Source organism: Hylobates moloch, unplaced genomic scaffold, assembly GCF_009828535.3.
Source record: "Hylobates moloch isolate HMO894 unplaced genomic scaffold, HMol_V3 SCAFFOLD_10, whole genome shotgun sequence".
Classification (NCBI taxonomy): domain Eukaryota; kingdom Metazoa; phylum Chordata; class Mammalia; order Primates; family Hylobatidae; genus Hylobates; species Hylobates moloch.
The window spans coordinates 108,555,362-108,580,613 of record NW_026652285.1 but is presented as its reverse complement, the minus strand read 5'-3'; the positions used below and the strand labels follow the sequence as shown (position 1 = coordinate 108,580,613).

Here is a 25,252-nt window from a genome sequence, read left to right as displayed (position 1 = left end):
AGGGCCTCGAGGCAGTGGCATGACCCCTCTATGGGCTGGAGACCACAGGGAGGACTCTGGCCCCTATAGGAGGGCAAAGGGAGCTGTCAAAGCCTCTGAGCAGGGCAGCATGGGGCGTGGCAGAGTCTGGAAAGCGTGATCCTAAGGGACTGGCTGAGCGAGGCAGAGGCGGCCTGGTCCTGGGGCCCTGCCCCTGAGTAGAGCTGCCAGCCTTGCACAAGGGTGGGCCCCTTCTCTCCCCCCTACCTGGACCTCTGCCCAGCCCCAGACCTCCAGGGCGTGCCAGTGGCTTCAAACCAGAGCGGTGGGGAGTCTAAGGTCCCTCTTTGGATTGCAAAGCGCTGCCTGCCCTGGGCCCAGCCTCTCCAAGGAGGGATGTGAGCCCAAGGCCTCCACTATGGCTGGGGACTGCGTCTGCCAGCCACTGCTGGGCACCAGGACCAGGAGGGGCCACCGTGGAACTGCAGCAAGTGGCCTGATTCTTGTCTTCAAAAGGGGTGACCCAGCCGGAGTCCTGCCCATAAAACTCCCAGCACCCTGATATTCCACTCCTGGGGGTCTGCCCGAAAGAAGTGAAAACTGGGACTCAAATGCACGTGGCCACTTGCTGTCCCGGCATCACTCAGTACAGCCACAGACGGCCTGAGTGTCCACTGCCAACGACGGGTCAGCAAAACCATCTGCTGTGACGGTGAACCTTAGTGTCAGCTTGGCCGGGCCATTTCGCCAAACGGAGTGTGTCTCCGAGTGTTCTGATGAGGTTGGCATTTGCATCCACAGCCCAGGTAAGGCGGGCCGCCCTCCCCAGTGTGGGTGGGCCCCGTGCGGTCCGCTGAGGCCCGGGGAGAACAATAGGCCGAGTGCGAGGGGTCCTGCCACCCGACCGCTTGCACTGGACATTGGTCTTTTCCTGCCTTCAGACTTGGACTGAAAACGTGGGCTCTTCCTGGGCCTGGAGCCCACCAGCCTTCGGATTCGCAATGCCTTCAGGCCTCCTGCCTGCAACTGCAGACCCTGGGACCTGCAGGCCTCAAGGTCGTGTGGCCAATTCCCTGCAATAATCTCTCCAGCGGCACGTCTTATGGGCTCCATTTCCCGGAAGAACCCTGACGAATGCGCACAAGGGTATATGATTCTACCGTAGAAAGGAGGCGCTGACACCCACCATACAGACAAGCCTTGGAAGCGCTGTGCTCAGTGAAGGGTGCCAGCCGCAAAGGGCTGCACGTGCAATGACTCCATTTCTATGGGGTGCCTGTGGTCACCGAACCCATGGAGACAAAGTAGATTGATGGTTCCCAGAGCCGGGGGGAGGAGGAAAGGCGAGTGGCTGCTAAAGGGCCCGGGGTTTTTTGTTTTTTGTTTTTTATACTTTAAGTTTTAGTTTATTGTGGCACTATTCACAATAGCAAAGACTTGGAACCAACCCAAATGTCCAACAATGATAGACTAGATTAAGAAATGTGGCACATATATACCATGGAATACTATGCAGCCATAAAAAAGGATGAGTTCATGTCCTTTGTAGGGACATGGGTGAAGACAGCCTGGGGTTTTACTTTGGAGTGACGAAAATGTTCTGGACCCAGGGAGAGGTGGTTCGTGCACAGCCCTTCGAATGCACTAAATGCCAATAACTTGGACACTTTTTTTTTTGAGACGGAGTCTCGCTCTGTCACCCAGGCTGGAATGTGGTGGCGTGATCTCGGCTCACTGCAACCTCCGCCTCTGTGTTCAAGTGATTCTCCTGCCTCAGCCTACAAAGTAACTGGGATTACAGGCCCCTAACACCACACCCGGCTAATTTTTTTGTATTTTTAGTAGAGATTGGGTTGTGCCACGTTGGCCAGGCTGGTTTCAAACTCCTGATCTCAAGTGATCCACCCGCCTCGGCCTCTTAAAGTGCTGAGGTTACAGGCGTGAGCCACTGCACCTGGCCTAATTTGTACACTTTAAAGGGGTTGATTTTAGGTTCTGTGAATCTCACCTCAATATGGTATTTTTTTTTTTTATTAAAAAAAGTTTTTGAGACAGGGTCTTGCTCTGTCACCCAGGCTGGAGTGCAGTGGTGCAATCACAGCTTATTGCAGCCTCAACCTCCTGGGCTCAGGTGATCCTCCCACCTTGGCCTCTCTAGCAGCTAGGATTACAGGTGCACACCACCTCACCCACCCAATTTTTTTGTTATTTTTGCAGAGATGGGGTCTCACTTTGTTGCCCAGGTGGGTCCCAAACTCCTGAGCTCGTGCAGTCCTCTCCTCACCTTGGCCTCCCAGAGTGCTGGGATTACAGGTGTGGGCCACTGTGCCTGGCCACATATGCAACCTTAAATATTTCAGTAGCCACATTAAAAACGTAAAAAGAAACAGGCAAAGTTTATGTTAATACTATAGCTTAGTTAATCCAATATATCAAAAATATTATTTCAACACAACATAAAAAGTGAATGAGTTTTTTTGTTGTTGTTTTTTGTTTTTTGAGACGGAATCTCCCTCGGTCACCCAGGCTGGAGTGCAGTGGCGCGATCTCGGCTCACTGCAACCTCCGCCTCCCGGGTTCAAGTGATTCTCCTGCCTCAGCCTCCTGAGTATCTGGGATTATAGGCACCTGCCACCACGCCCAGCTAATTTTTGTATTTTTAGTAGAGACAGGGTTTCACCATGTTGGCCAGGCTGGTCTTGATTTCTTGACCTGATGATCGGCCCACCTTGGCCTCCCAAAGTGCTGGGATTATAAGCGTGAGCCACCGCACCCGGCCGTGAATGAGATGTTTTATATTCTTTTGTTTGTTTGTTTTTGGTACTGTGTCTTTGAAACCCAGGGTGTACAGTACACTCACAGCACCCTGGATTGGGCCTGGCCACACTTTAAAAGGTGCTCAATATCTCCAGGAGGCTCATGTGCAGATTCCGACTCTTCAGCAGGATGCCAAGGGGGCTCCAGACAGCTCCACCCAGCACAGGAAAACACCAAGTGTATCGTCAGCCTGGTGACTCACTCCACGCCGCTGCCGGAGTGAACCCCAAGTGTGGCGCTGCGTCCCTCTGGCTAGAGCAAAGGAGGGTCCCAAGAGCCCGGAGGCACCACCTCATCAGGGCCCACAAATCAGGCCCCCGGCAGGCAGGGCTGCCTCCATGCAAGAGGGAAGCACAGTGCTGTGGCCCCCGTCCAAGAGGGAAGCACGGTGCTGTGGCCCCCCTCCAAGAGGGAAGCATGGTACCGTAGCCCCTGGGCTGCCCTGTGCTGCCTTCATCCTAAAAGTCTCACTTGCAAAGGGTGTCCGTGGGGCTCGACTGCGTGCTCAGCGGCAGAGCTGATTTCGTTCTGTGTGGCTCCTTATCTCATCGTGGACCCAAATCCACGAACCACACCTGAGGAGCTCTGCTGGAGGGGGCAGCGCTGGGCAGAGGCAGACAAGGGGGAGCGTCACTTGGCTGCTTCCCGCGGTGAGCATCCACCAGCAGCGGTTCCCGGTGGGATGCCGACGTATTCGTCTGCAAAAGTAAAAGTGTTTCAAAACGAAACCTAAATGGTGTGGTCCAGCTTGGTCCCAGTGCATTGAAAGTGCCGGCGTTGGCCGGGCGTGGTGGTCCACGCCTGTAATCCCAGCACTTTGGGAGGCCGAGGCGGGCGGATCACAGGGTCCGGAGATCGAGACCATCCTGTCTAACACGGTGAAACCCCGTCTCTACTAAAAAATACAAAAAATTAGCCAGGGGTGGTGGCGGGCACCTGTAGTCCCAGCTACTCGGGAGGCTGAGGCAGGAGAATGGCGTGAACCTGGGAGGCGGAGCTTGCAGTGAGCAGAGATCACACCACTGCACTCCAGCCTGGGCAACAGAGCAAGACTCTGTCTCACAAAAAAAAAAAAAAAAAAAAAGTGCTGGCGTTATTGGAGGTCTCTCAGAGGGGGCGTTGCAGGGCCTCCCACGTTACTCAGGCTTTGCAGATGAAGACGCAGGGTCAGTGAGCAAGCAAGCTCTGGGAAAGGCTGTTCTTCAATCTGCATCTTGAAGGTGGCTGGGTGGCACCTCACTCGCCTGCCCCGACGTGACTCCCGATCTGGCTGCTTTGTGTCTTTGCTTTCCACCTGGTGGCTGCTGTCCTGGCTGTTGCTGCACCTTAGTGTCCTCATGGGTCAAATGGGGACCTGGGTGCTGGCCCTAGGCCTGTGATGGTGAGCTGCTGGTGCACGCTGGGCACGTGGTGAGGGCTCAGAAAGGGAACAGCTCTTGTTATCGTTACGAGGTTTTCAGTCACATTCTTTGTTCTCCACCTGTATGCCGTGTTGGCACAGTTAAGCCTGGTGGCCCCTTCGGCAGGTGTCCTAACCGTCTACATTTTAAGATGGACAAGCCTAGGCTCATGGAGGTTGCAGGACTGAGCTGCGAAGCTTTATTCGTGCCCAACACGACAGGCGCCGGGTGCCCAGGGCCTCAGAGGTGGGTTTAAGGTGTGCTTCACACAACCTTGAACTTGTGGCCCATCCCCGAACCTCACAGCACAGGACACACTCTCAGTGTTTGTTAGGGATCTATGATTTTCTGCGGAGTCATGCGTGATATTTGCTGTGACTTTTGGAATATCTTCCACTCTATTGCACGGGAGTTTCTGGTGAAAATGTGCCTGGGTCCACACAAACGTGCATATTCTACCACAGCCTTTGCCATTCTGTTTGGCATTTCTCTATTTAATAAAACGAACCTTAGAAAAGTTATTAACTATGGCCAGGAGTGGTGGCTCACACCTGTCATCCCAGCACTTCGGGAGGCGGAGGCGAGCGGATCACCTGCGGTCAGGAGTTCGAGACCAGCCTGATCAACATGGTGAAACCCCCCCTCTCCACTAAAAATACAAAAATTGGCTGGGTGCCATGGTGGGCACCTAGAATCTCAGCTACTTGGGAGGCTGAGGCAGGAGAATTGCTTGAATTCAGAAGGAGGAGGTTGCAGTGAACTGAGATTGCATCACTGCACTCCAGCCTGGGGGATACAGTGAGACTCGGTCTCAAAAACCAAAGTGTATAACTTCACTTTTTTTTCTTTTTGTGGAGATGGAATCTTGCTATGTTGCCCAGGCTGGTCTCAAACCCCTAGGTTCAAGCGATCCTCCCACCTTGGCCTCCCAAAATGCTGAGAGGGCAAATGGGAGCCACCACACCCGGCAAGCATGCAACTGTTACTTTGGCCGACTCAGAGGTGGCTCTCTGCCTCCCCCTGGTGGCACTGCTCTGCCAGCACCCCACAGGTCCTCCCGAGTGACCACACGGTGGGTGAGCTCCATGCTTTCCAAATGGCCCTCACCCCACGCCCAGGGCCATCCCCTGCGACAGTGCTATTATCCCGTTTTACACATGAGGAAGCTGGGGGCTCAAAGAGGTTAGGCGACTTAGCCAAGTTCACCCATTCACTGAGCCAGGGTTATGTGATTCCCGGTCCGTGTCAAACCACGAGAAGTCACCTGCCCTCAGAGGAGCAGGAAGGCCTGTAGAGTTGATGCCATCCAGCCTGGTGACTTTTCAGACAGGGAGACGGCTGCTCAGAGGGGAGAAGGGGGTTGTTGGGCCACTTTGCCAGGAGTCAATACCGTGGCCAGCCTGGCGTCAGATACTTTGCCAGGAGTTAATGCCACAACCGGCCTGGCATCGAATACTGGAGCTCTTCCCAACTCCACCCGGGCCCTTTTCTCTTCCCTATCCACAGTCCCCAGGCCACCAAGTCCATGCCCATCACTTAAATCACCACTCAACAATCAGGACTGTCTCCTGCCTGCCGTGTGCGAACCCCGTGCTGTGCTTGGGTTGTGCCCTCTGGGACTCTCCCGGGTTCTTGGGGACTCTCCTGCATTCAGCGCCTCTTTCTCCTAGGCCACCCAAGGCTGCCTCCTGGGCCCTGGCTCTCCCTAGTCCCTAGCTCTAACCCTAACCTGGACAGCCTTTGGGGCCCAAACTGGTTGCATCGGTTCTGGCTGAAAAGCCTCTGGAAGCTTCCCACACTTCCAGACATCACCTGCAAGTCTCTTAGCAAGGTCTACAGAGTCCACACCAGCCTACGCCCACCGGCCCCTCACCCCACAGAAGCCTCATGTGGACTGTTCACTTCAGCCAGAAATGCTCCTTCTCCTCCTGCCTGTCCCCAGCAGACACTGCACGGTGCCCTCGGTATGGGCACATCTGTGGCCAGCCAGCATCCATGTTCCCCCGGGGCAGAGTCTGGGCCTGTCTGTCTCACGGCCACAGCCCAGCTCCTAGCAGTGCCTGGGGTACAGCAGGGGCTCAGCAGACATCTGTGCATGGTTTGGGGATAGAGGACTCGTGGGCTTACTAAGGCCCTGCTGCAGCTCAAGGACACCCAGCAGTTCCTCCTGTGGCCCTGGGGGCCTGCAGTCCCACGTTACTGTGACATCGACATCAGCCTTGAGCTTTCTGCTTCGTCCCTAGTGCTTTTTAGCACCTTGCATGGTAAGTACTTGGCTCAATGATTCCAGAAAAATGTTCTCTGAGACCTGCTATGTGCCCAACATGCTTGAAGATGCTGGAGATGAGGAGCATGACACTCCTGCAGTAACGAGGCTGCTGGCAGTGCCGTCAATGTGCCCCGTGCCTCCAGGGAGGCCTGGTGTGGAGGATCCGCTTGCCACCCGGTAGGGTCAGGTCCAGGGAGTCCTTGCAGGAAGCCGGGAAAGGGCAAGGCTGTCACCTCCTTTTACAGGGGAGGAGGCAGAGGCTTGGAAAGGCCAGGTAGCTTGCCCAAGGCTGAACACCTGGGTGGTAGCTGAGGGTCTCTGGCTTCTGGAAGCTTGCAGCACAGCTGGACACACAGTAGTTAGCCCACCATTGCTGGAGCCATCTTACCTGTGCTCTGCTAGCCAGGTGGGCGCCCAAAAGGAGATGCCTTTGCCTGTGCTGGGAGGAGGCGCTGTGGGACCCATTCCCCAGCAGCCTAGAGCAAGGGCACATCTGCCAGGGCGGGGATGCACTTTCGGCTCCATGTCAGCCCTGGGAAGGCCTAGACGGTGGACAGTGCTGTCTTGCTGCACACCCCTGGCGAGCACACTGGGCGAGCACTCCAGGTTAGGGTGGGGCTCAGAGGTAAGTAGAACACGGGAAGGGGTTGGCAGCGTGTGAGCATCTGTTTGCGGACCCTATGCTGTGTGCTTGGCAGGCCTTGTACATGGAAGTGAGTGGGCCTTTGGCTCCCTCCACGCTGCCCACCATGGCCCTGGGGGTCTGGCCTTCCCCTCACAGAGGTGACTTCCTCTCCTTTATGAGGGTAAGAAGAGGAAGCCTGGCCTACCCTCTGGCCAGCCTGGTGGCATGCTGACAGGGAACCCCTGCAGGGGCCTAATGAACAAATGCCACAGAACAAACTCTACGGACCCTGCCTCCAGATCTGCTTCCTCTCCCCCGATTCCAGCTTCCCGGCCCTGTTCCCTCCTCCTCCAGGAAGCGCTCCGTGTCAGTTCTTTCCACCTTGGAGGACTTCATATGTTTTTTTGCCTAGACCACCCAGCCAACCCTGTCTCCCAGAGACTGCCCCTTCCTCTCTCCAGGCCAAGCCTCCATCCAGCTTTAGTGTCCAGGACTAAGGGTCTGTGTCAGGGGCTGAGGGCAGTGTCCGGCGGGGAGCAGGCCTGCCCAGTAAACCTTCACAAGCACCCAGACATACTCGCCACTGCTGTTTTACACCAGGTAGGAAAGAGGAGCAGAAGCTCACGGTGAGGGGCCATCCTGCGTTCACTGAGACTGCTGCTCTGCTGGGGGCTCCTGGAGGACCGCCACTGGCCTGCCAGTTGTCAGCAAAGAGCCAGGTCCACTCGTCAGCCTCCAGCATTTCAGGCCCCTTTCATAGGAGGCTATAAGTACAGGCTAGGGGTGCTGAATGCCTGCCTTCTAGACCAGCACTGTCCAGTGGAAATATAACACCAGCCCCATATGGAGTTTTACATTTCCCAGCAGCTATGTCAAAAACAAAAGAAACAGGTGAAATAAAATTTAATAGTATTTTGTTTAATCTGATACATCCAAGATACTGTCATTTTAATATGCAATAAAAAATGATCGATTCGATATTTGCATCCTTCACAACCCACCATGTAGTTTACACTCAGAGCCCAGCTCAGTCCCACAGCAAGCACTAGCAGCCCCTGTGCTGGACAGCACAGCTAAAGGGAGGAGCTGACCTGGCGGGGGTACCAAGGACACGCTGTGACCAAGGCTGTGATGACACAAAGGCAGCGGGTTTCCTGGCGCCGCCTGGACGTACACAAGCCTGTCCTGTGTGCTCTGCATAATGGTACAGCAGGGTCACAGAGCTTTGCACCAGGTGCTGATTCCAGCTCACCTAGCGGGGTTCAGGGAAGTGGTGACATTTGTGTTCAGCCTCCAAGTGTGAGCAGGGGCAGAGACTGGGAGAATGGAGAAACCAGCGGATGCTGCAGGCAAAAGCAACAAAGCCCCCCACCAGGAATAGTGATGGCCACTATGGGGGGGACACCTCCCAGCACTGGGTGGAGGCCTCTGCTGGCTCACAGCCAGTCACCTGATGTCCCCATTCGCCCCTGCCATGCTTGTTGTCCTGGCAACCCCATTTCAGCCCTGAAACGTTTAGGTGCTCATCTTGCTCTATCTTAGAGATGAAGACCTGATGCTCAGAGGCTAACGAAGTTGAAAAAGGGCACACAGCGTCTCAGGGGCAGGCTGGGCCTTCAACGGAAGGGTCTATGGCCCAGAGGCTGGATGGGCTCGGGTGTAGGGTGCAGGAACCCTCTACTCCACACCAGGCTACAAACTGCTGAGAGCTGTCTCCGTGCACTCAGAATTGGGGAGAAGAGGGGGAAGAAAGACAGCCGGGCCCCCTGCAGGTGATGTGGTGATTCACACCTCTAGGAGCCAACAGAAGCTGCTTTCTAACATCCCTGCCCTGGGGTCCAGAGACCTTGCATTTTATGCCTAGGGCAGGGTTGGTTTCTGCAGCTATGGTCTCTCCCATAGCTTAGTGCCCACCTGGGTGGGACCACAGGGTTTCGGAGGACCCTAAAGGGTTGAGCCCTAGGCTCCCGGCTCTTGGGTTCTTTGAACTCGCGAGTGGCAAGAGGCGAGCCCCACGCCTGAGAGGCAGCATCCACCTCTGCATCCCCCTCTTTGGGAAGGGCAAACAATGACACCTCCCTCCGCGGAGGGTGCAGAGCGCCTCGACCACTGGGAAGAAGCAGATGGGGGCAGCGGGGCTGGGGCTGGGCCCTACCACGTGCTCCCTAACTCTTCAAACAGGTCAGGCATCTGACTCCTGAAAGGCAAATGTTAGCTGAGCAGAGTGGCCCTGGTGCCACGTCAGCCAGACTGAAGCTCTCCCTGCACCGCCTGGGGCTCTGCTGGCGTGGCACGGGTACCACCCCCTCCCTCACCAGCCTCCGGCCCAGCTGGGGACAAGGGTGGCTCCCACCCAGGGAGGACCTCAGCCGCTGCTGGGAGCTCAGCCTCCCGTGATGCCATCGGGCCGGCACCCCTACCACGGCGCCTGCCCTCTGGAAGGAGCAGCAGAGGAAGGCCGCGGCTCTTCCCTGTCCTCGCCAGGCAGGTGTGCAGGTGAGTGGGCCCGGCATGGCCGGCCGCTTCCCCACCCGCTCAGCCTCCCTCGGCTCCTCCGGAAAATGAGGGCACAGATGATAGTGCCCACCTGTTCCCTGCGATCTTCCGCGGGAGGATGTGGATGCTGCCTGGCCTGGCCGTGGCAGGGGCAGGAGCGCCTACCCGCCTCACCCCGCCGCTGGGTCGCTCTGGCCGCCCGAGCGCCCGGGCCCACTCGCCACCGACGTGCACTCCGCCAGGGCTGGGACCCCAGCGCCCCTGTGGGGCTGGCGGCCGAGGGGACGAACCGAGTAGGCCGCGCCTCCCCGGGAGGACAGCGGGGCCGGGGCCAGGGTGGGCCTGGGAGGGCCCGGCGCAGCAAAGGCGCAGGGCGGCGCTCGAGGACGAGGAGCCCGCGCGTCCCCCTTGCGAGTCGGCGGAGACCGGGCTCCGCGCAGTGGCCAGGCCGCCCCTCCCTGCCCGGGCCTCTGTGCAGAGCGAAAGGACAGTAGAGTATGCGTCGGGGAAACCCCAGGACGCTGGACAGGGACTGACGGCAGCCATCGACCAACTTCCGGCGCCGCTCGGGGTCCGCGGCCACGCCGTAGCCAGGCAACCAGCGTGCAGGTGCAGGCGGCTCTCCGCGGCCCGCAGCGCCGGCCGCTCCCGGCGCATGCGCGGCCGCCGCCGCCGCCTGCCCTCCAGCCTCCCAGCCCAACGGAAGAATGCGAGGAGCGCGCCCGCGTCAGGGCCCCGCGCTTCTCATCTGGGCGGAGTAGCTGTCCTCGGTGCGTGAGCCTGCTGGTATCGGTCCTGCAGACTGATTTCCCGCTTGTGGCCTTGATTGAAGAATCCCATCTCTTCTCACATCTTAAAACGAAAAAAGACGGGGAGAAAGAGCCAGCGTAACCAGGGCGACGTCCCGGGACGGCCCCGGCGCTTCTGGCCGGGCAGGTGGCGAGGGGCGGGGCCAAGCGGTGAGGCGGTGGACGGTCGCCGGCGGGGGGCGGGGCCACGGGCCGGGAAGGACGGTCGAGGGGCGGGGCCAAAGGGGCGGGAACGACAGGATGAGGCGAAGAAAGACGGACGACGGGCGGGGCTGAGGGAGCGGGACGAAAGAATGAGGGGAGGAACGACGGAAGAGGGGCGGGGCCAAGGGGGGCGGGAACGACAGGATAAGGCGTGGAAAGACGGGCGGGGGGCGGGACGAAAGAATGAGGCGGGGAAGAACGGACGCCGGCGAGGGGCGGGGCCGAGGGATGTGCCGTTAAGGGCTGGAAGAGAACGCGTCTGGGCGGACGAGTCGAGGGGCGGGGCCAGGGGCGGGGCGCGCGCTGATGTCGTAAGCCGGACACGTCGGCGGCGCGGCGGCCGCGGAGACCGGAGCCGGATGTGCCAAGATGGCCGCGGCGGCTGAGGTGTCTGCGCTCGTCGTCAGCGCCGGGTGGGCTTTCGCCCGCGGCTCCTGAGGGATCGATCGGTCTCAGCCGCGCGGGTGAGGGGGCGAGCGCGGGAGGAGGAAGGCGGAGGCCGGCTGGCGGAGCCAGGCCGTGGAGGCCGGGGCGCGGAGGAGAGGAGGCGGCTGGGCCCAGCCCCGAGCGGGCGGCGCATCTCGGGTCCCGCCGGGGCCGGTCGAGGGGACAGACGTCCGGGCCCGCGGGCCAGAGCGGGAGGCCGGACGCGGCGCGGGCCGCCGTGGGACTCGAGGGACTGACGTGCACCCGGCTGGGCTGCGGTGACGCCGGTTCCCGGGGCGGGAGGCTGGACCCCCAGGCACCCCTCGTAAGACTCTTAACTTTTCAAATGAGCGTGTCTTGTCCTCACCGGCTGGAAGGCTTCTTTAGCGATGCTGGTGAAGAGACACATTTACATTTGAGCCAAAGAGCAGAGTTGTTTGTAATTTCTTGATAGGGCGATCAGGGTGTTGCAACAGAGGCCGAGGGTTGGAGGAGTGTGTGTGATCCGGCTCGCCCCTTTGTGATGGAAGTGTTACAGTAGAGCCTTCAGAGACCTCAGAGCCATTTAAAGTCAGCTTTTGCCGCTTAAGAACACTTTTAAGTGGCTTGTAAGTTGGGTGTGGATTGTATATTAAGATTTTGTTTTACATATATGATGCCGATGTTAACGAAAGAGGTATTTCCCATCCCCCATGTGGCAATACGAAGCAAACAGAACCGCAGACAGTTCTTCCTAGAAGTGATAATTTTGCAAGTTTCAGCACAATGCAGCCTCCCTGCGTTTTTTCCCCATCCCCTTTCTTAGGGTTCCGGTGCTGGTATCTTGTAGACAACAGGCAAAATAGCGCGTCTTTCTTGTTCCTTGTTCCTCGTTTACTCTTAATAGTGGTTACTACAGTGAGTCTCAAAATGGTACTGAAAGTTTTCTTTGAGGCAGTGGGCACTTTCTTTTTCTTTTTCTTTTTTTGCCAAACCCAACAAGAGGTCATGGTAGTGGGTAAATGTTAATGTGATTTCTCCTTCTGTAAGCATCTTTCATGAATACCAGGGTCTTCGTCATTTTCAGCAGTGTTAGGCTGCTGGCCTCCTCTGTCGCTGGCTTCCTCTTCAACATCTAACTGTGTGTGGTTGCCATTCTAACTTAGAAGAACTGGAGTTGATCATGTCTTTGTGTCAAGCATCCCATAGTCTGACAGGGCGTCACTAGCAGCCACCGTGAGGGAGACTGTAGGCAGTAGGTAAACTCAGGGGCTTCTTGGCACACTATTGTTTTCCTCACTTAAAATGTGAAGCCAGTGGCAGCAAGAGGAGAGGGGTGTGCATGCATTTTAAATACCTCAGTTCTGTAGCCAGAACTATACTAAAAAGAGTTTTGCTTAGGTATCCACATGGTTACAAGGCAGTTTAACTGACTAGCTAGGTTGATGAATACTGCCTCTTCAAGATCAGCTGACCTCTTTGGAACAATAAAAGAGTTAGATGGCTTGAGGTTACAGAATAAAATTCCCTATAGTGGTGACATAGGTGATAGGCAGTTGCATTGTTTTTCTCCTGGCGAGTAGAGAAAAAGATAAAAAAAAATCGATTCAAGTCACAAGATTGTTCCAAATGAAAGTGGCATGTTGCTAAAAAGCTGTCAGTTAGGGAGCATGAGGGTTGGAATTGCCCCTTGTAAGTGATAGTGTTTGCTATAAAAAAGCTCTTAGTCTAGGAGAGCTGCGGAATAATTTTTTTTTTTTTTGAGACGGAGTCTCGCTCTGTCACTCAGGCTGGAGTGTCGTGGCTTGAACAAGGCTCACTGCAGCCTCTACCTCCCTGGCTCAAGAGCGATCTTCCCACCTCAGCCTCCTGAGTAGTTGGGACTACAGGCACACACCACCATGACCGGCTTTTTTTTTTTTTTTTTTTGTGGTGATAGAGTATTGCTGTGTTGCCCAGGCTGGTCTCAAACTGCTGGACTCAAGTGATCCTCCTACCTCCCAAAGTGCTGGGCTTACAGGTGTGAGCCACTGCACCTGGCCAATGTTTTCTTCTTTTATCTGAATATCAGAAAGATTTCCAAGGATGAAAATAATATGCATCTGCAAAAATGTGTGGATTGGCCAGGCACGGTGGCTCACGCCTGTAATCCAGCACTTTGGGAGGCCGAGGCGGGTGGATCATGAGGTCAGGAGATCAAGACTTTCATGTGCGTCCGTGTGAAGAGACCACCAAACAGGCTTTGTGTGAGCAACATGGCTGTTTATTTCACCTGGGTGCAGGTGGACTGAGTCCGAAAAGAGAGTCAGCAAATCTGTGGTGGATTATCATTAGTTCTTACAGGTTTGGGGATAGGCGGTGGAGTTGGAGCAATGTTTTGGGGGCGGGGGGTGGATCTTGCAAAGTACATTCTCGGGGGTAGGGAGAATTACAAAGAACCTTCTTAAGGGTGGGGGAGATTACAAAGTACATTGATCAGTTAGGGTGGGGCAGAAACAAATCACAATGGTGGAATGTCATCAGTTAAGGCTATTTTTACTTCTTCTGTGGATCTTCAGTTACTTCAGGCCATCTGGATGTATACGTGCAAGTCACAGGGGATGCAATGGCTTGACTTGGGCTCAGAGGTCTGACAAAGACCATCCTGGCTAATATGGTGAAACCCCATCTCTACTGAAAAGACAAAATTAGCTGGGCGTGGTGGCAGGTGCCTATAGTCCCAGCTGCTCAGGAGGCTGAGGCAGGAGAATGGCGTGAACCCGGGAGGCGGAACTTGCAGTGAGCCAAGATTGCGCCACTGCACTCCAGCCTGGGCGACAGAGCGAGACTCTGTCTCAAAAAAAAAAAAAAAAAAAAAATGTGTGGATTAAACTCCAGAGTCCTCCCTTTTGGTTTAATTTTTCCTTTGATTGGCTAAACTTATCTGTTTGTTCATGAGGGTGGTGCTGACAAGAAGAAAGACTGATAGAAGGAAAATAACTTTCCTAAAGATATAGCCCTTGAATTTTTGTCTTAAGAGGCCAGGTTAACTATTCAAGTTTGTATCTACTATGTTCTATTTAAAAACTGATGGAGGTTTTTGCCCCTTTGTTTTCTATAAGAGGTTTCTTGGCAATTCTGCCTGTTGTTGAAAATTTTGGAATCCAGTCTGTGCCTCGTAAAGCTGCTTTAAGTTTCCTGGGAGTTTCCATTCCAGGTATGGTTACAGCTCCAGTTCAAAGGTAACGTCTTGCTGGTGGTCCTTTCAGACCTTAAGCCAGTCACAGTACAAAAAATGAGACCTATGAAGAGGTGTGATAAAAGGCATTTAGATGAATATATTTATTTTGTAGTGCTTTTTAAAAAAATGATTGTGTCACTTTTTATTTATTTATTTATTTTTAAATAGAGACTGTCTTGCTCTGTTGCCCAGGCTGGACTGCAGTGGTACAATCATAGCTCAGTGCAGCCTCGAACTCATGGACACAAGTGATCTTCCCTCCTTAACCCCCTGAGTCCCTGGGACTACAGGTGTGTGCCACCATGTTTGACTAACTTTCTTCTTTTGTAGAGACAAGGTCTTGCTATGTTGCCCAGGCTGGTCTCGACCTCCTGGGCTCTGGCAGTCCTTCCACCTTGACCTCCCAAAGTGCTGGGATTACAGGCATGAGCCACTGCACTCAGCCTATTTTGCAGCTTTTATAACTACGTAATGCTCTTTCATCAAAGAAAATGGAAGAATGAATTTTAAACTTTTGTATCCCTTTTGAAATTTAAAATTAACATGTATGGAAAGTATGATATAAAGTTTTTCTTTTTTTTTTTTTTTTTTGAGCTAGGGACTCACTGTGTCACCCAGGCTGAAGGGCAGTGGTGCTGTCATAGCTCACGACAGCCTCGACTTCCCAGCCTCATGCAATCCTCCTACCTCAGCCTCCTGAGTAGTTGGGACTACAGGTGTGCACCACCACGCCTGGCTGATTTTTGTATTTTTTGTAGAAATGAGATCCCATTGTTGATCAGGCTGGCCTCGAATTCCTGGGCTCAAGTAGTCCTCCCGTCTTGGCCTCTTAAAGTGTTGGGAGTACAGGCGTAAGCCACCACATCTGGCCAGTTTTTCTTTCTTAATAGAAGAGTTGGCTCTTCCTGGATCTAGGGATGGTTTACAGGAAAACCTTGAGTATCTGTGAGTCTGGTGGCATCTCACACCAGTGGTCAGGTTCCGCACTGTCTCTGTTGTTGTGGCGCAGGCGCAGGTCCGCAGCAGCAATGGACCCTGTAAGTAGAGGATCCCAGAGGAGGGAGTGACCATCTAGACGTACTCCATCAGCTCGCAGCCAGGCCATCCAGGGCTCTCACTCTGTCCACTGCCCCCCAGAGCAGCTCCTCAGGGACAGGTGTTCTCTGCTGGGGTGGGGTGTAGGGGAGAGAGAGTCCTCAGGATTTAAGTGACATAAAATCATGTTCTTTTTTTTTTTTTTTTTTTTGAGACAGAATGTCGCTCTGTCACCCAGGCTGGAGTGCAATGGCGCGATCTTGGCTCACTGCAAGCTCCGCCTCCCGGGTTCAGGCCATTCTCCCACCTCAGCCTCCCGAGTAGCTGGGACTACAGGCACCTGCAACCACGCCCGGCTAATTTTTTGTATTTTTAGTAGAGACGGGGTTTCACTGTGTTAGCCAGGATGGTCTCGATCTCCTGACCTCGTGATCCGCCCGCCTCGGCCTCCCAAAGTGCCGGGATTACAGGCGTGAGCCACCGCGCCCGGCCAAAATCATGTTCAATGTTTCTCTTTTTCCTTAGTTTTCCTGATTGCAGCTAGGACTTTGAATATATGGACTTTATGCTGATTTTCTCTTTTTCTTTTCCAGCTCCAATTAAGGAAAAGCTGTATCCTGCTTCCTTCTGTAAGCAGCATTGACTTGTGCAAGAGTTCAGTCATGCAGCCGCCGCCCCAGGCGGTCCCGTCTGGCGTGGCTGGGCCGCCTCCAGCCGGGAGTCCTCGGAGCGTGTTCTGGGCTAGCAGCCCTTACAGGAGACGGGCTAATAATAATGTAGCAGTGGCTCCGACGACCTGCCCGTTACAGCCGGTCACGGATCCATTTGCTTTTAGTAGACAGGTGCTCCAGAGTACACCACCAGGCAGTTCGTCCAGAAGCAGTCCACCTGGCTTGCAAGGCCCAGCCCCCGCAGGGTTTGCTCAGCACCCTGGTTTGCTTATGCCTCACACACATGCCAGAGATAGCTCTCAGGGACCCTGTGAGCCCCTGCCTGGACCTCTGACACAGCCCAGAGCAGATGCCAGTCCGTTTTCTGGTCCGTTGACACCTTCAGCACCTCCTGGGCCTGAGATGAACAGGAGTGCAGAGGTCGGTCCCAGTTCAGAGCCTGAAGTTCAGACTCTGCCATATCTGCCTCACTACATTCCAGGAGTGGATCCTGAAACGTCTCATGGGGGCCATCCTCATGGGAACATGCCTGGGCTCGACCGACCCCTGAGCAGGCAAAACCCGCCTGACGGTGTGGTCACCCCAGCAGCGTCCCCTTCCCTCCCTCAGCCTCGTCTGCAGATGCCAGGACAGTGGGGGCCAGTGCAGGGAGGCCCACAGCCCTCGGGGCAACATCATTCACCCTGCCCTGAAGGACCTGTTCCCAGCGGGGTGCCCTGTGCCACCAGCGTTCCTCATTTCCCCACCCCGTCCATCCTACATCAGGGCCCTGGTCATGAGCAACACAGCCCTCTGGTGGCTCCCCCAGCAGCCTTGCCCAGTGACAGAAGAGACGAGGTGGGCCACTTGCAAAGTGGAAGCCACCTGGCCAATAACTTTGATCCTGAAAATACATTCAGGCAAAATCCCAGAATCGTGAATCACTGGGCAAGCCCAGAGCTCAGGCAGAATCCAGGAGTGAAGAAGGAGCACCGGCCCACCTCTGCTCTTGTGAACCCCCTCGCCCAGGGAGATAGCCCAGAAAACCGTACGCACCACCCGCTGGGGGCCGGGGCCGGGGCTGGCTGTGCCCCGCTGGAAGCAGACTCGGGAGCCTCAGGAGCTCTGGCGATGTTTTTCCAAGGGGGAGAGACAGAAAATGAGGAGAATCTCTCATCTGAAAAAGCGGGCTTATCTGGTCAAGCCGACTTTGATGATTTCTGCTCCAGCCCTGGGCTAGGCCGTCCGCCCGCACCTGCACACATGGGGGCAGGTAGCCTCTGCCAGGCCCTTCTCCCAGGCCCCAGCAATGAGGCTGCTGGTGATGTGTGGGGTGACGCAGCGAGCACAGGGGTGCCGGATGCCAGCGGCTCGCAGTATGAGAATGTTGAGAACTTAGAATTTGTTCAGAATCAAGAAGTTCTGCCGAGTGAGCCCCTCAATTTGGACCCTTCCTCCCCGAGTGACCAGTTCAGATATGGGCCCCTTCCTGGGCCAGCTGTGCCCAGGCATGGTGCTGTGTGCCATGCCGGAGCCCCTGATACCACACTGCACACAGTGCACCCTGACAGCATGTCATCCAGCTATAGCAGCAGAAGCCACGGAAGGCTCTCAGGCTCAGCCAGGCCCAAGGAGCTGGTTGGCACATTCATTCAGCAAGAAGTTGGAAAACCTGAGGATGAAGCTTCAGGTAGTTTTTTTAAGCAAATCGATTCTTCTCCTGTAGGAGGTGAAACAGACGAGACCACTGTGAGCCAGAATTACCGTGGCAGCGTGTCCCAGCCCTCAACCCCGAGCCCCCCGAAACCTACAGGAATATTTCAGACAAGTGCAAATAGTTCCTTTGAACCGGTAAAATCCCACTTGGTTGGGGTAAAACCATTTGAGGCAGATCGCGCCAACTTGGTTGGTGAAGTAAGGGAGACCTGTGCCCGCCAGAAGCAGTGCAGACCGGCTGCCGCCCTGCCCGATGCTTCCCCTGGCAACCTGGAGCAGCCGCCAGACAACATGGAGACCCTCTGTGCCCCCCAGGTGTGTCCCCTGCCTCTTAACTCCACCACGGAAGCTGCGCACGTGCTTCCGCACGCAGGGGCGCCGCCCTTGGATACTGTGTATCCAGCACCCGAGAAGAGGCCGTCAGCCAGGGCCCAGGGGCCCGTGAAGTGTGAGAGCCCAGCAACGACTCTGTGGGCGCAAAGTGAGCTGCCAGATTTTGGAGGCAACGTCCTTCTGGCCCCTGCAGCCCCGGCGCTTTATGTGTCTGCAAAACCTCAGCCACCTGAAGTTGTTCAGCCTCCAGAAGAGGCGATGTCCAGGCAGCAGTCACGGACACCAAGCTCGGCGGCCCCTGTGCAGAGCCGAGGTGGCATTGGTGCTTCTGAGAACCTTGAGAATCCTCCCAAAATGGGAGAGGAGGAGGCCCTTCAGTCCCAGGCGAGTTCCGGTTATGCAAGTTTATTATCCTCACCGCCCACTGAGTCTCTGCAGAATCCGCCAGTCTTGATTGCCCAGCCTGATCACAGCTATAATCTGGCTCAGCCCATTAACTTTCCTGTGTCCTTATCGAACTCTAATGAGAAGAATCAGTCCTGGAGAGAGGCTTTGGTGGGGGATAGACCTGCAGTCAGCAGTTGGGCTCTCGGTGGTGATTCTGGAGAGAACACTTCTTTGTCCGGGATTCCAACCAGCTCTGTCCTTAGCTTGTCTCTGTCTAGCAGTGTTGCCCAAAGTAATTTTCTACAAGGTTCTGGTGCTTCCGAAATGGTTTCTAATCAGCCTGCTAATTTGCTGGTTCAACCACCATCCCAGCCAGTTCCAGAGAACTTGGTTCCAGAAAGTCAAAAGGATCGTAAGGCAGGAAGTGCTCTTCCCGGATTTGCTAATAGCCCTGCTGGAAGCACAAGTGTGGTGTTAGTTCCACCTGCACACGGCACCCTGGTGCCTGATGGTAATAAGGCAAACCATTCCAGTCATCAGGAAGACACTTACGGAGCCCTAGACTTTACCTTAAGCAGGACTTTGGAAAATCCTGTAAGCGTGTACAGCCTGTCCCAGTCTGACAGCCTCGCTTCTCAGCAAACTGTTGCCAGTCATCCCAGACAACCTGGGCCTGGGGCGCCTAACCTTGACCGTTTTTATCAGCAGGTCACGAAAGACGCCCAGGGCCAGCCTGGCCTCGAAAGAGCCCAGCAGGGGCTGGTGCCGCCCCAGCAACAGGCTTCTCCCCCACAACTACCCAAAGCCACGTTTTCAGAGCTGTCAAATCCAGAAAGTCTGCCAGCACAGGGACAGGCCCAGAACTCAGCACAGCCACCGGCAAGTCTGGTTCCTGTCGACGTGGGTCAGCAGCTGCCGCCTCGGCCTCCTCAGTCTTCTAGCGTGTCGCTGGTGTCCACTGGCTCCGGCCAGGCAGCTGTGCCGTCAGAGCAGCCGTGGCCACAGCCAGTGCCTGCACTTGCCCCTGGCCCACCACCTCAGGACCTGGCCGCCTACTACTACTACCGGTCTCTGTACGATGCCTACCAGCCTCAGTACCCCTCGCCGTACCCACCGGAGCCTGGCGCAGCCTCCCTTTATTACCAGGTAGAGTCGAGTCGCATGTGTAACCCACTTTTCTCTCCTTGCTTTGACCAGTTGAGTCTCTTTCACTCACGGTGTATTCCTTAGTAGTGTTTGTTTGCTTGGTTCCGAGGTCACCCACAGTCCCGCAGGTGTGAGAACAGTATTCCAGTAACGCTTCTTGAGGACAGGGCTCCTAGCTCCAGAACCTACTCTCCCAAGCACAGGCCACCCTTAGTTCACACCACGCGTTAGCATCTTGAATTGCTTATAATACCTGCTTAGGATTTGAACCAGCCTCCCCAGCTTATGTGACAAAAAGAGCCCTCCATTTCCTGTCACCCCTGCTCCTGCTGGCTGTCTGCAGAAAAGTTCTGTGTTGCATGCCTTGGGAAGCTGGGCTAGCCTCTGGAAGCTTATGTCAGAAGCATTGGGCATAACCATAGTCCTTTAAATGCCTCCTGGAGAATAAAAACATGGAGAGAAAATAGTCAGTTTTGGAGCATGAGCCACACACACCAGCTAAGCGAGGCGGAGTCCCGCGAGCTACTCTCAGCACATGGTGCGGGCAGCGGCTCGGGGACCGGCTGTGCTCGTGCAGAAGATTCTTCTGTGCCTCTTTTCACAGAGACACCAGCTCATGAGTGACATTTGAGTTAGGTTCCGTGTAATCCTGCAGTCGTTCGAAAAGTGTCTGTGTACACATTTGATCATTATCTGCTTTTCCTAGCCTCTAACCCAGTTCAACATACGCCGATTGGGTTCACCGATTCAGTGTCACCCCAGGTAGAAGGGTTGTGTGATAGGGAGTTGGAAAACCAAGGTCTTGCGGTATGTAAGGCCAGTTGGAACCAGACTTGGGGCCACACAGGAAGGCCTTGCAGTCAGAAAGGGGTCCGTCCCGAGGAGCAAGCCTGCCATGGCTGGCTGGGCACTGCCCGGGGAATGGGGCTGGGCCTCCCCCATGGGCCTCGAGCATCACGGTTTGTGTGCATGTGACCAGGTGACCCCTCAGACCTGTGTAGGTTCCAGAAGGAGCCCAGGCACTTGTTATTTCCATACAAGGACATTCAGCTCTGCTGGGAGCCCTGGGCTAGGGCCAGTGCAGAGCGACGGGAAGCCGTGGCCTCACTTTGGGTCCTTTGTCCCATCCTCCTGCTGCGAGCCACCTCCCTCCGCAGGAGTGCACTCCTCTTGCCGTGCGTCTTGCTGTGGTGTCCGGGTGGCCAAGGATGAGTCGGTTTTGCTGTGATTTCACGTTGCCTGCCAGGCAGTGGCAGCGTCGAGGCCTTGAGGCTTTGAGACCCTTAAGCATGAATTCTGGCGTGTGCCCAGGGCACTGCACGTCTTCAGATCCTCATGTGTCCACATGGGCCCCCTTGGGGACAGATCTGTGGCCACGAATTGGTTGGTGATGGGGCTGAAGGCTCCTGAGAATAAAGCACATTCCGCTTTTAGAGGCTGCTCCTGGCTGTGGCTCTGTTCACTGGGACCCTGGTTCTCTGACTTAACTGAGGTGGCATCTGAAGCGGGACGAAGGGGTTGTTCAAATCATGGCATCTCCACACTGGACTTACCAGGAAGCAGAAACCTAACAGCCCCTTCCAGAAGTCGCCACAGCCCCCTGGGGTTGTCTGCTGACATGCTGGTGCCCTGGATCCATCCAGGGGTCTCCTGAACAGGGCCAGGACTGTGGGTCTTAGGACACCCCGCTGCCTGTGGGTGTGGCTGTGCTTTGGAGGTCTGTGTGGTTGTGTATGAGGGAAGGGCCACGCTCAGTCCTGCTGGAGAGCAGCCATCTGCGATGTTTCCAGCCCAGGCTGGTTGTTGGACGAGCTTGCTCTTGGTCGGTATCTAATGCTGCCCGCCCTCTGCGATGTTTCCAGCTCAGGCTGGCTGTTGGACGAGCTTGCTCTTGATTGGTATCTAATCCTGCCCAAATGCTTCCTCCCACAGGATGTCTACGGCCTCTACGAGCCTCGATACAGGCCCTATGACAGTGCTGCGTCTGCTTACGCCGAGAACTACCGCTACCCCGAGCCCGAGCGGCCCAGCTCCCGAGCAAGCCACTCCTCGGAACGGCCACCTCCCAGGTGCGGCCACGACCACCCTGGCTGCCTCTCTGTCATACTCAGACCCATGTCTGTGTTCCTTGCTATGGGGATAACTTAGTGACTCGAAAAGTTCTGTATTTCTGAAGAACTATACAAACTTATCTAACATATGTTTACATTTTCTTGGTATGGACAAATTGTAGGGTGTGTTTTTAAATGAAATTAAACACTGCCCCGGGTGGTCATTAGCTGTGCTGGTCAGTTAGCATTTGGCCCCACCTCTACTGGGGCCAGACCCTGCTCAGGGCTGCAGAGAAGCAGCCTCTGACTTGTCTGTGAGCCTCTCTGGCCGGGGCACGTCTGTTGGTCCGGCCATTTGCTAATGGGGTGTTCAGGCTCCCCAGAGACACGGCAGCTTTTCACCGGTCTCCGGAGGCCTGGGAGGACTGGTCACAGAGGTGACTTAATTCTTAGACCTGTCAGGCTGGCTACAGAAAGCAGGGCTTGAAAGCCTGTGTTTCCTCTTCGTTTTTTCTTCTTTTAAGGCAGGTCTCACTATGTTGTCCAAGCTGGTGTGCAATGGTGCCATCTTGGCTCACTGCAGCCTTGACCTCCTGAGCCCAAGCAGTCTTCCCGCTTCAGCCTCCCGAGGAGCTGGGACTACAGACATGCCCCATCAAACCCAGCTAATTTTGTTCATTTTTTTTTTGTAGAGACGAGGGTCTCACTATGTTGGCCAGGCTGGTCTCGAACTCCTGGCCTCAAGGGATCCTCCTGCCCTGGTCTCCCGAAGTGCTGGGATTACAGGCATTAGCCACTGTGCCCGGCCAGCCTATGTTTCTCCTTGACGTTGCCTCCTCTGCTTGAAGGCCAGCCATGCCTCTGTTTGCCATTACAGAAGAGGGGTTTGGAAAGACCTGTGGCACTGTGCCTTCAGCTGAGCAGGCCTTTAAGCCAGGTCAGAGTCCTCCTGGGCCCTAGAGCAGAGGAGGCTGTTGTTGATTTTCAGCTCCACTCAGGGAGGTGCGCAGAGCCCTGCGAGGGGTGGGCGTGGTCCTGGCCACTGCGCTAGGCTGCACCTTCCAGGGCCTTAGCTGCACTTGCTCCTTGTCAGATCTGAGGAGAGACTGTCTCACAGGTGGAGGCTCCCTGCAAGGGGATGTTGCTTCTTAAACTTGGTAATAGAGAAAAAGCTAGTCATTAATGAAGACTTTGTACCTGCACTTGTTTTTGAAAGGTTCCTCATGCTTATTCTTAGAGGTTTTTAGGAGCTTATCTAAAGACAAAGGCTCTGTCTGTAAACCTCTGCCCACGCAGCTGGCCCTGGTGTACTCGGCTCCAAGGGCATGCACTGGGCGGTGTGCAGCTGGATGTTGGAGGTGCTTTGTGAAGCAGGCGGCACTGTGAGGCTTCACCTCTCTGGAGGCTGTAATTGTGAGAAAATTCCCAAGGTTTGAGCTATTGTGTGTCACTCGGTCACCTGGGAAGCGGGGTTTGACGTTAAGATCATATTCCGATGCAAAGCCTTCCAGGTCCGGGTGAGGGTGAGCGGACAGGTGTTTCCTAGAGGTCCTGAGAGGCGAGAACACGGAGGAGAGACAGCCAGGGAGGATTCTCACTGTTCCGTTTTCCTTCTGCTGGCCGCCCTGCCAGGCTCACCTAGGAACCGATTCTGAGAGGCCAGTGGTGGCTCATGATACGGAGAAGGCCTCTCACCAGAGGCGGGGTCAGGTCACCACAGGAGTGGCTTTGTCACCAGATCCGCAGGCTTACTCTTCCTTCCGGTGTTCGGATCCTGCGGCTGCCTTCAGCCCTGGCTTGCACGGGCTCTGGGGAATCCTCTCTGCTCCTTCCCCCGCTTTGGTTGGGGAGCACACGTCTCACGCGTGTGTTCAACCTCCGCGCTTGTGCGTGGCATGGACTCACCTCTCTGGGCCTGGTGTGGTCAGATCCCCGCAGGCACTGCCTGTCTCAGCCTTGTTGTTTTTGAGACTGTGTTGCTCCTGATGAATGACTGGGGTTGGAGAGGTTGGCTGAGGACATGGCGGCTTCTTGGAAACCCCAAGTCAGATAATTTCTCCAGAACCTACTGTGGCCCATGTGAATGTAATAGACCCTAGAGTGGCCACTCAGGCTGTCGGTCAGCAGGGCTCGTTACTGTGGCTGAGCAGTTGGATGTAGGGGGACAAGTGGGCCCCGTCTCATGCAGAGGTGCTGCACCGACCGAGCAGCCAACCTCAGCGGTGTGTGTGCGGCTCCCATGATGTCTCCTGAAGGGGCGTGGGAAGGGTCACGTTTTAAAAATTAAATATTGTATGAAAACTATAAAATGCTCTTACATCCTTTCAAGAGTCTTTTTAGGTCTCACCCTTTTAGCCAGGCTGGAGTGCAGTGGTGCCGTCATAGCTCACTGTAGCCTTAAAACCTGCTGGGCTCAAGCCATCCTCCTGCCTCAGCCTCCTGCGTAGCTGGGACTACAGGTGTATGCCACCATGCCTGGCTAATTTTTTTACTGTTTTATGGAGATAGGGTCTCACTGTGTTTACCAGGCTGGCCTTTCAAGAATCTTGAAGGTACCAGAAGGTCTGATACTTGATCATTGTACTAACTTGTGCTTTTCCTGTAGTGAGAGTCAGGATCATGGCTTGGTCTACAAAACCAGCCTTTCTGGGGCACGTGTAGGAATCTGACACCACGTCGGTTCCAGGAGACCTGAGGGGGAGGCGGGGCAGTTAGAGTCCCGCTCCAGGAGCACACACACGGGCTCTGACGGGGGTACCCTGCGCGCGTGCAGGGAGCACCAACAGCCAGCGGTCTGGGGTCGAGGCTGTGAAACTGGCATTTTAGGTTGGTTTGAATGGCTCAGTGAGACCGGGCACTGTGGGTCACTCCTGCAATCCCAGCACTTTAGGAGGCTGAGGTGGGTGGATCGCTTGACCCCAGGTGTTCGAGACCAGCCTGGGCAACATGGTGAAACCCCATGTCTATGAAAAATATAAAAAATTAGCCGGCTGTGGTGGCGCGTGCCTGTAGTCCCAGCTACTCAGAAGCTGAGGTGGGAGGATTGCTTGAGCCTGGGAGGTGGAGGTTGTGTTGAGCTGAGATCATGTCACTGCACTCCAGCCTATGCGACAGAGTGAGACCTGTCCCAAGAAAAAAAAAAAAAAGCTCAGTCCATTTTGTCCTCTACTGAGCATAATATCAAAAATTCTAGGACCTATTTTAGCATTGACTTTTATAGGCTACAGCAATGAGAACACAAAAAGGGTCAGTTCTTTTTAGCCGAACGACTCTTAGTTATTTTACCAAGATGAATTTAAATTAGCCGTATGGTGGGAAATTCCACAATCTCAGCCTTGCTACTGTTTTGAATCTTCTAACTGGAATTTTTGTACAACCAAAGTGCTTTGATGAATGCCCATTGCTTTGGGAATTATTTATATTGGCTGATGTCACACTTTAAGAAATAGCTAATTTGTTTTTTAACAGCACTGTGTGTTTTTTCAGGCAAGGGTATCCTGAAGGATACTATAGTTCCAAAAGTGGATGGAGCAGTCAGAGCGATTACTATGCAAGTTATTACTCCAGCCAGTACGATTATGGAGGTATGTCAAGGAACTCCAAGCAGCTGGCCTTAGCAGGTGCCTTGTGCAAAAGACTCTGATGACATGCAGCCCTGGCCAGCCAGCACCTGCTGGTGACTTCCAGGAAATGTCCCCTTTTATTAATCT

The 25,252-nt window shown here is 55.1% G+C and overlaps 3 protein-coding genes across 15 annotated transcripts in view; 1 reads left to right on the top strand and 2 right to left on the bottom strand.

The window, feature by feature from the left end:
- Positions 1-8,069: 8,069 nt before the first annotated feature.
- On the bottom strand, positions 8,070-9,603 carry LOC116475872 (uncharacterized protein C9orf163). Its single transcript, XM_032165686.2, is given in 2 exon segments — positions 8,070-9,264; positions 9,266-9,603. Coding segments are annotated over 2 exon segments (609 nt in total). The 3' UTR covers positions 8,070-8,993.
- A 22-nt stretch (positions 9,604-9,625) lies between these two features.
- Positions 9,626-10,327, bottom strand: LOC131384371 (uncharacterized protein FLJ30774-like). Its single transcript, XM_058445113.1, has one exon. It carries the CDS (start codon positions 10,241-10,243, stop codon positions 9,626-9,628), a length of 618 nt encoding a protein of 205 aa, XP_058301096.1. The 5' UTR covers positions 10,244-10,327.
- The window catches only part of SEC16A (SEC16 homolog A, endoplasmic reticulum export factor), a 43,229-nt gene continuing 28,303 nt past the window's right edge, over positions 10,327-25,252 (top strand). For 11 of the 13 annotated variants that reach the window (XM_058445108.1, XM_058445103.1, XM_058445107.1 and 8 more), the window contains exons 1-4: positions 10,327-10,545; positions 15,853-19,491; positions 21,424-21,560; positions 25,029-25,126. In XM_058445108.1, the coding sequence (XP_058301091.1) occupies positions 15,922-19,491; positions 21,424-21,560; positions 25,029-25,126 (3,805 nt within the window). In that variant the 5' untranslated portion in view covers positions 10,327-10,545; positions 15,853-15,921. Of the gene's footprint in view, positions 10,546-10,951; positions 11,064-15,852; positions 19,492-21,423; positions 21,561-25,028; positions 25,127-25,252 lie in introns of those variants that run through there. The other 2 variants (XM_058445110.1, XM_032165678.2) reach the window with 2 other exon arrangements.

What these genes read in the sequence shown, in the direction of transcription:
- LOC131384371 (XM_058445113.1), bottom strand. Translation starts at nt 10,243, where the DNA reads ATGCGCCGGGAGCGGCCGGCGCTGCGGGCCGCGGAGAGCCGCCTGCAC.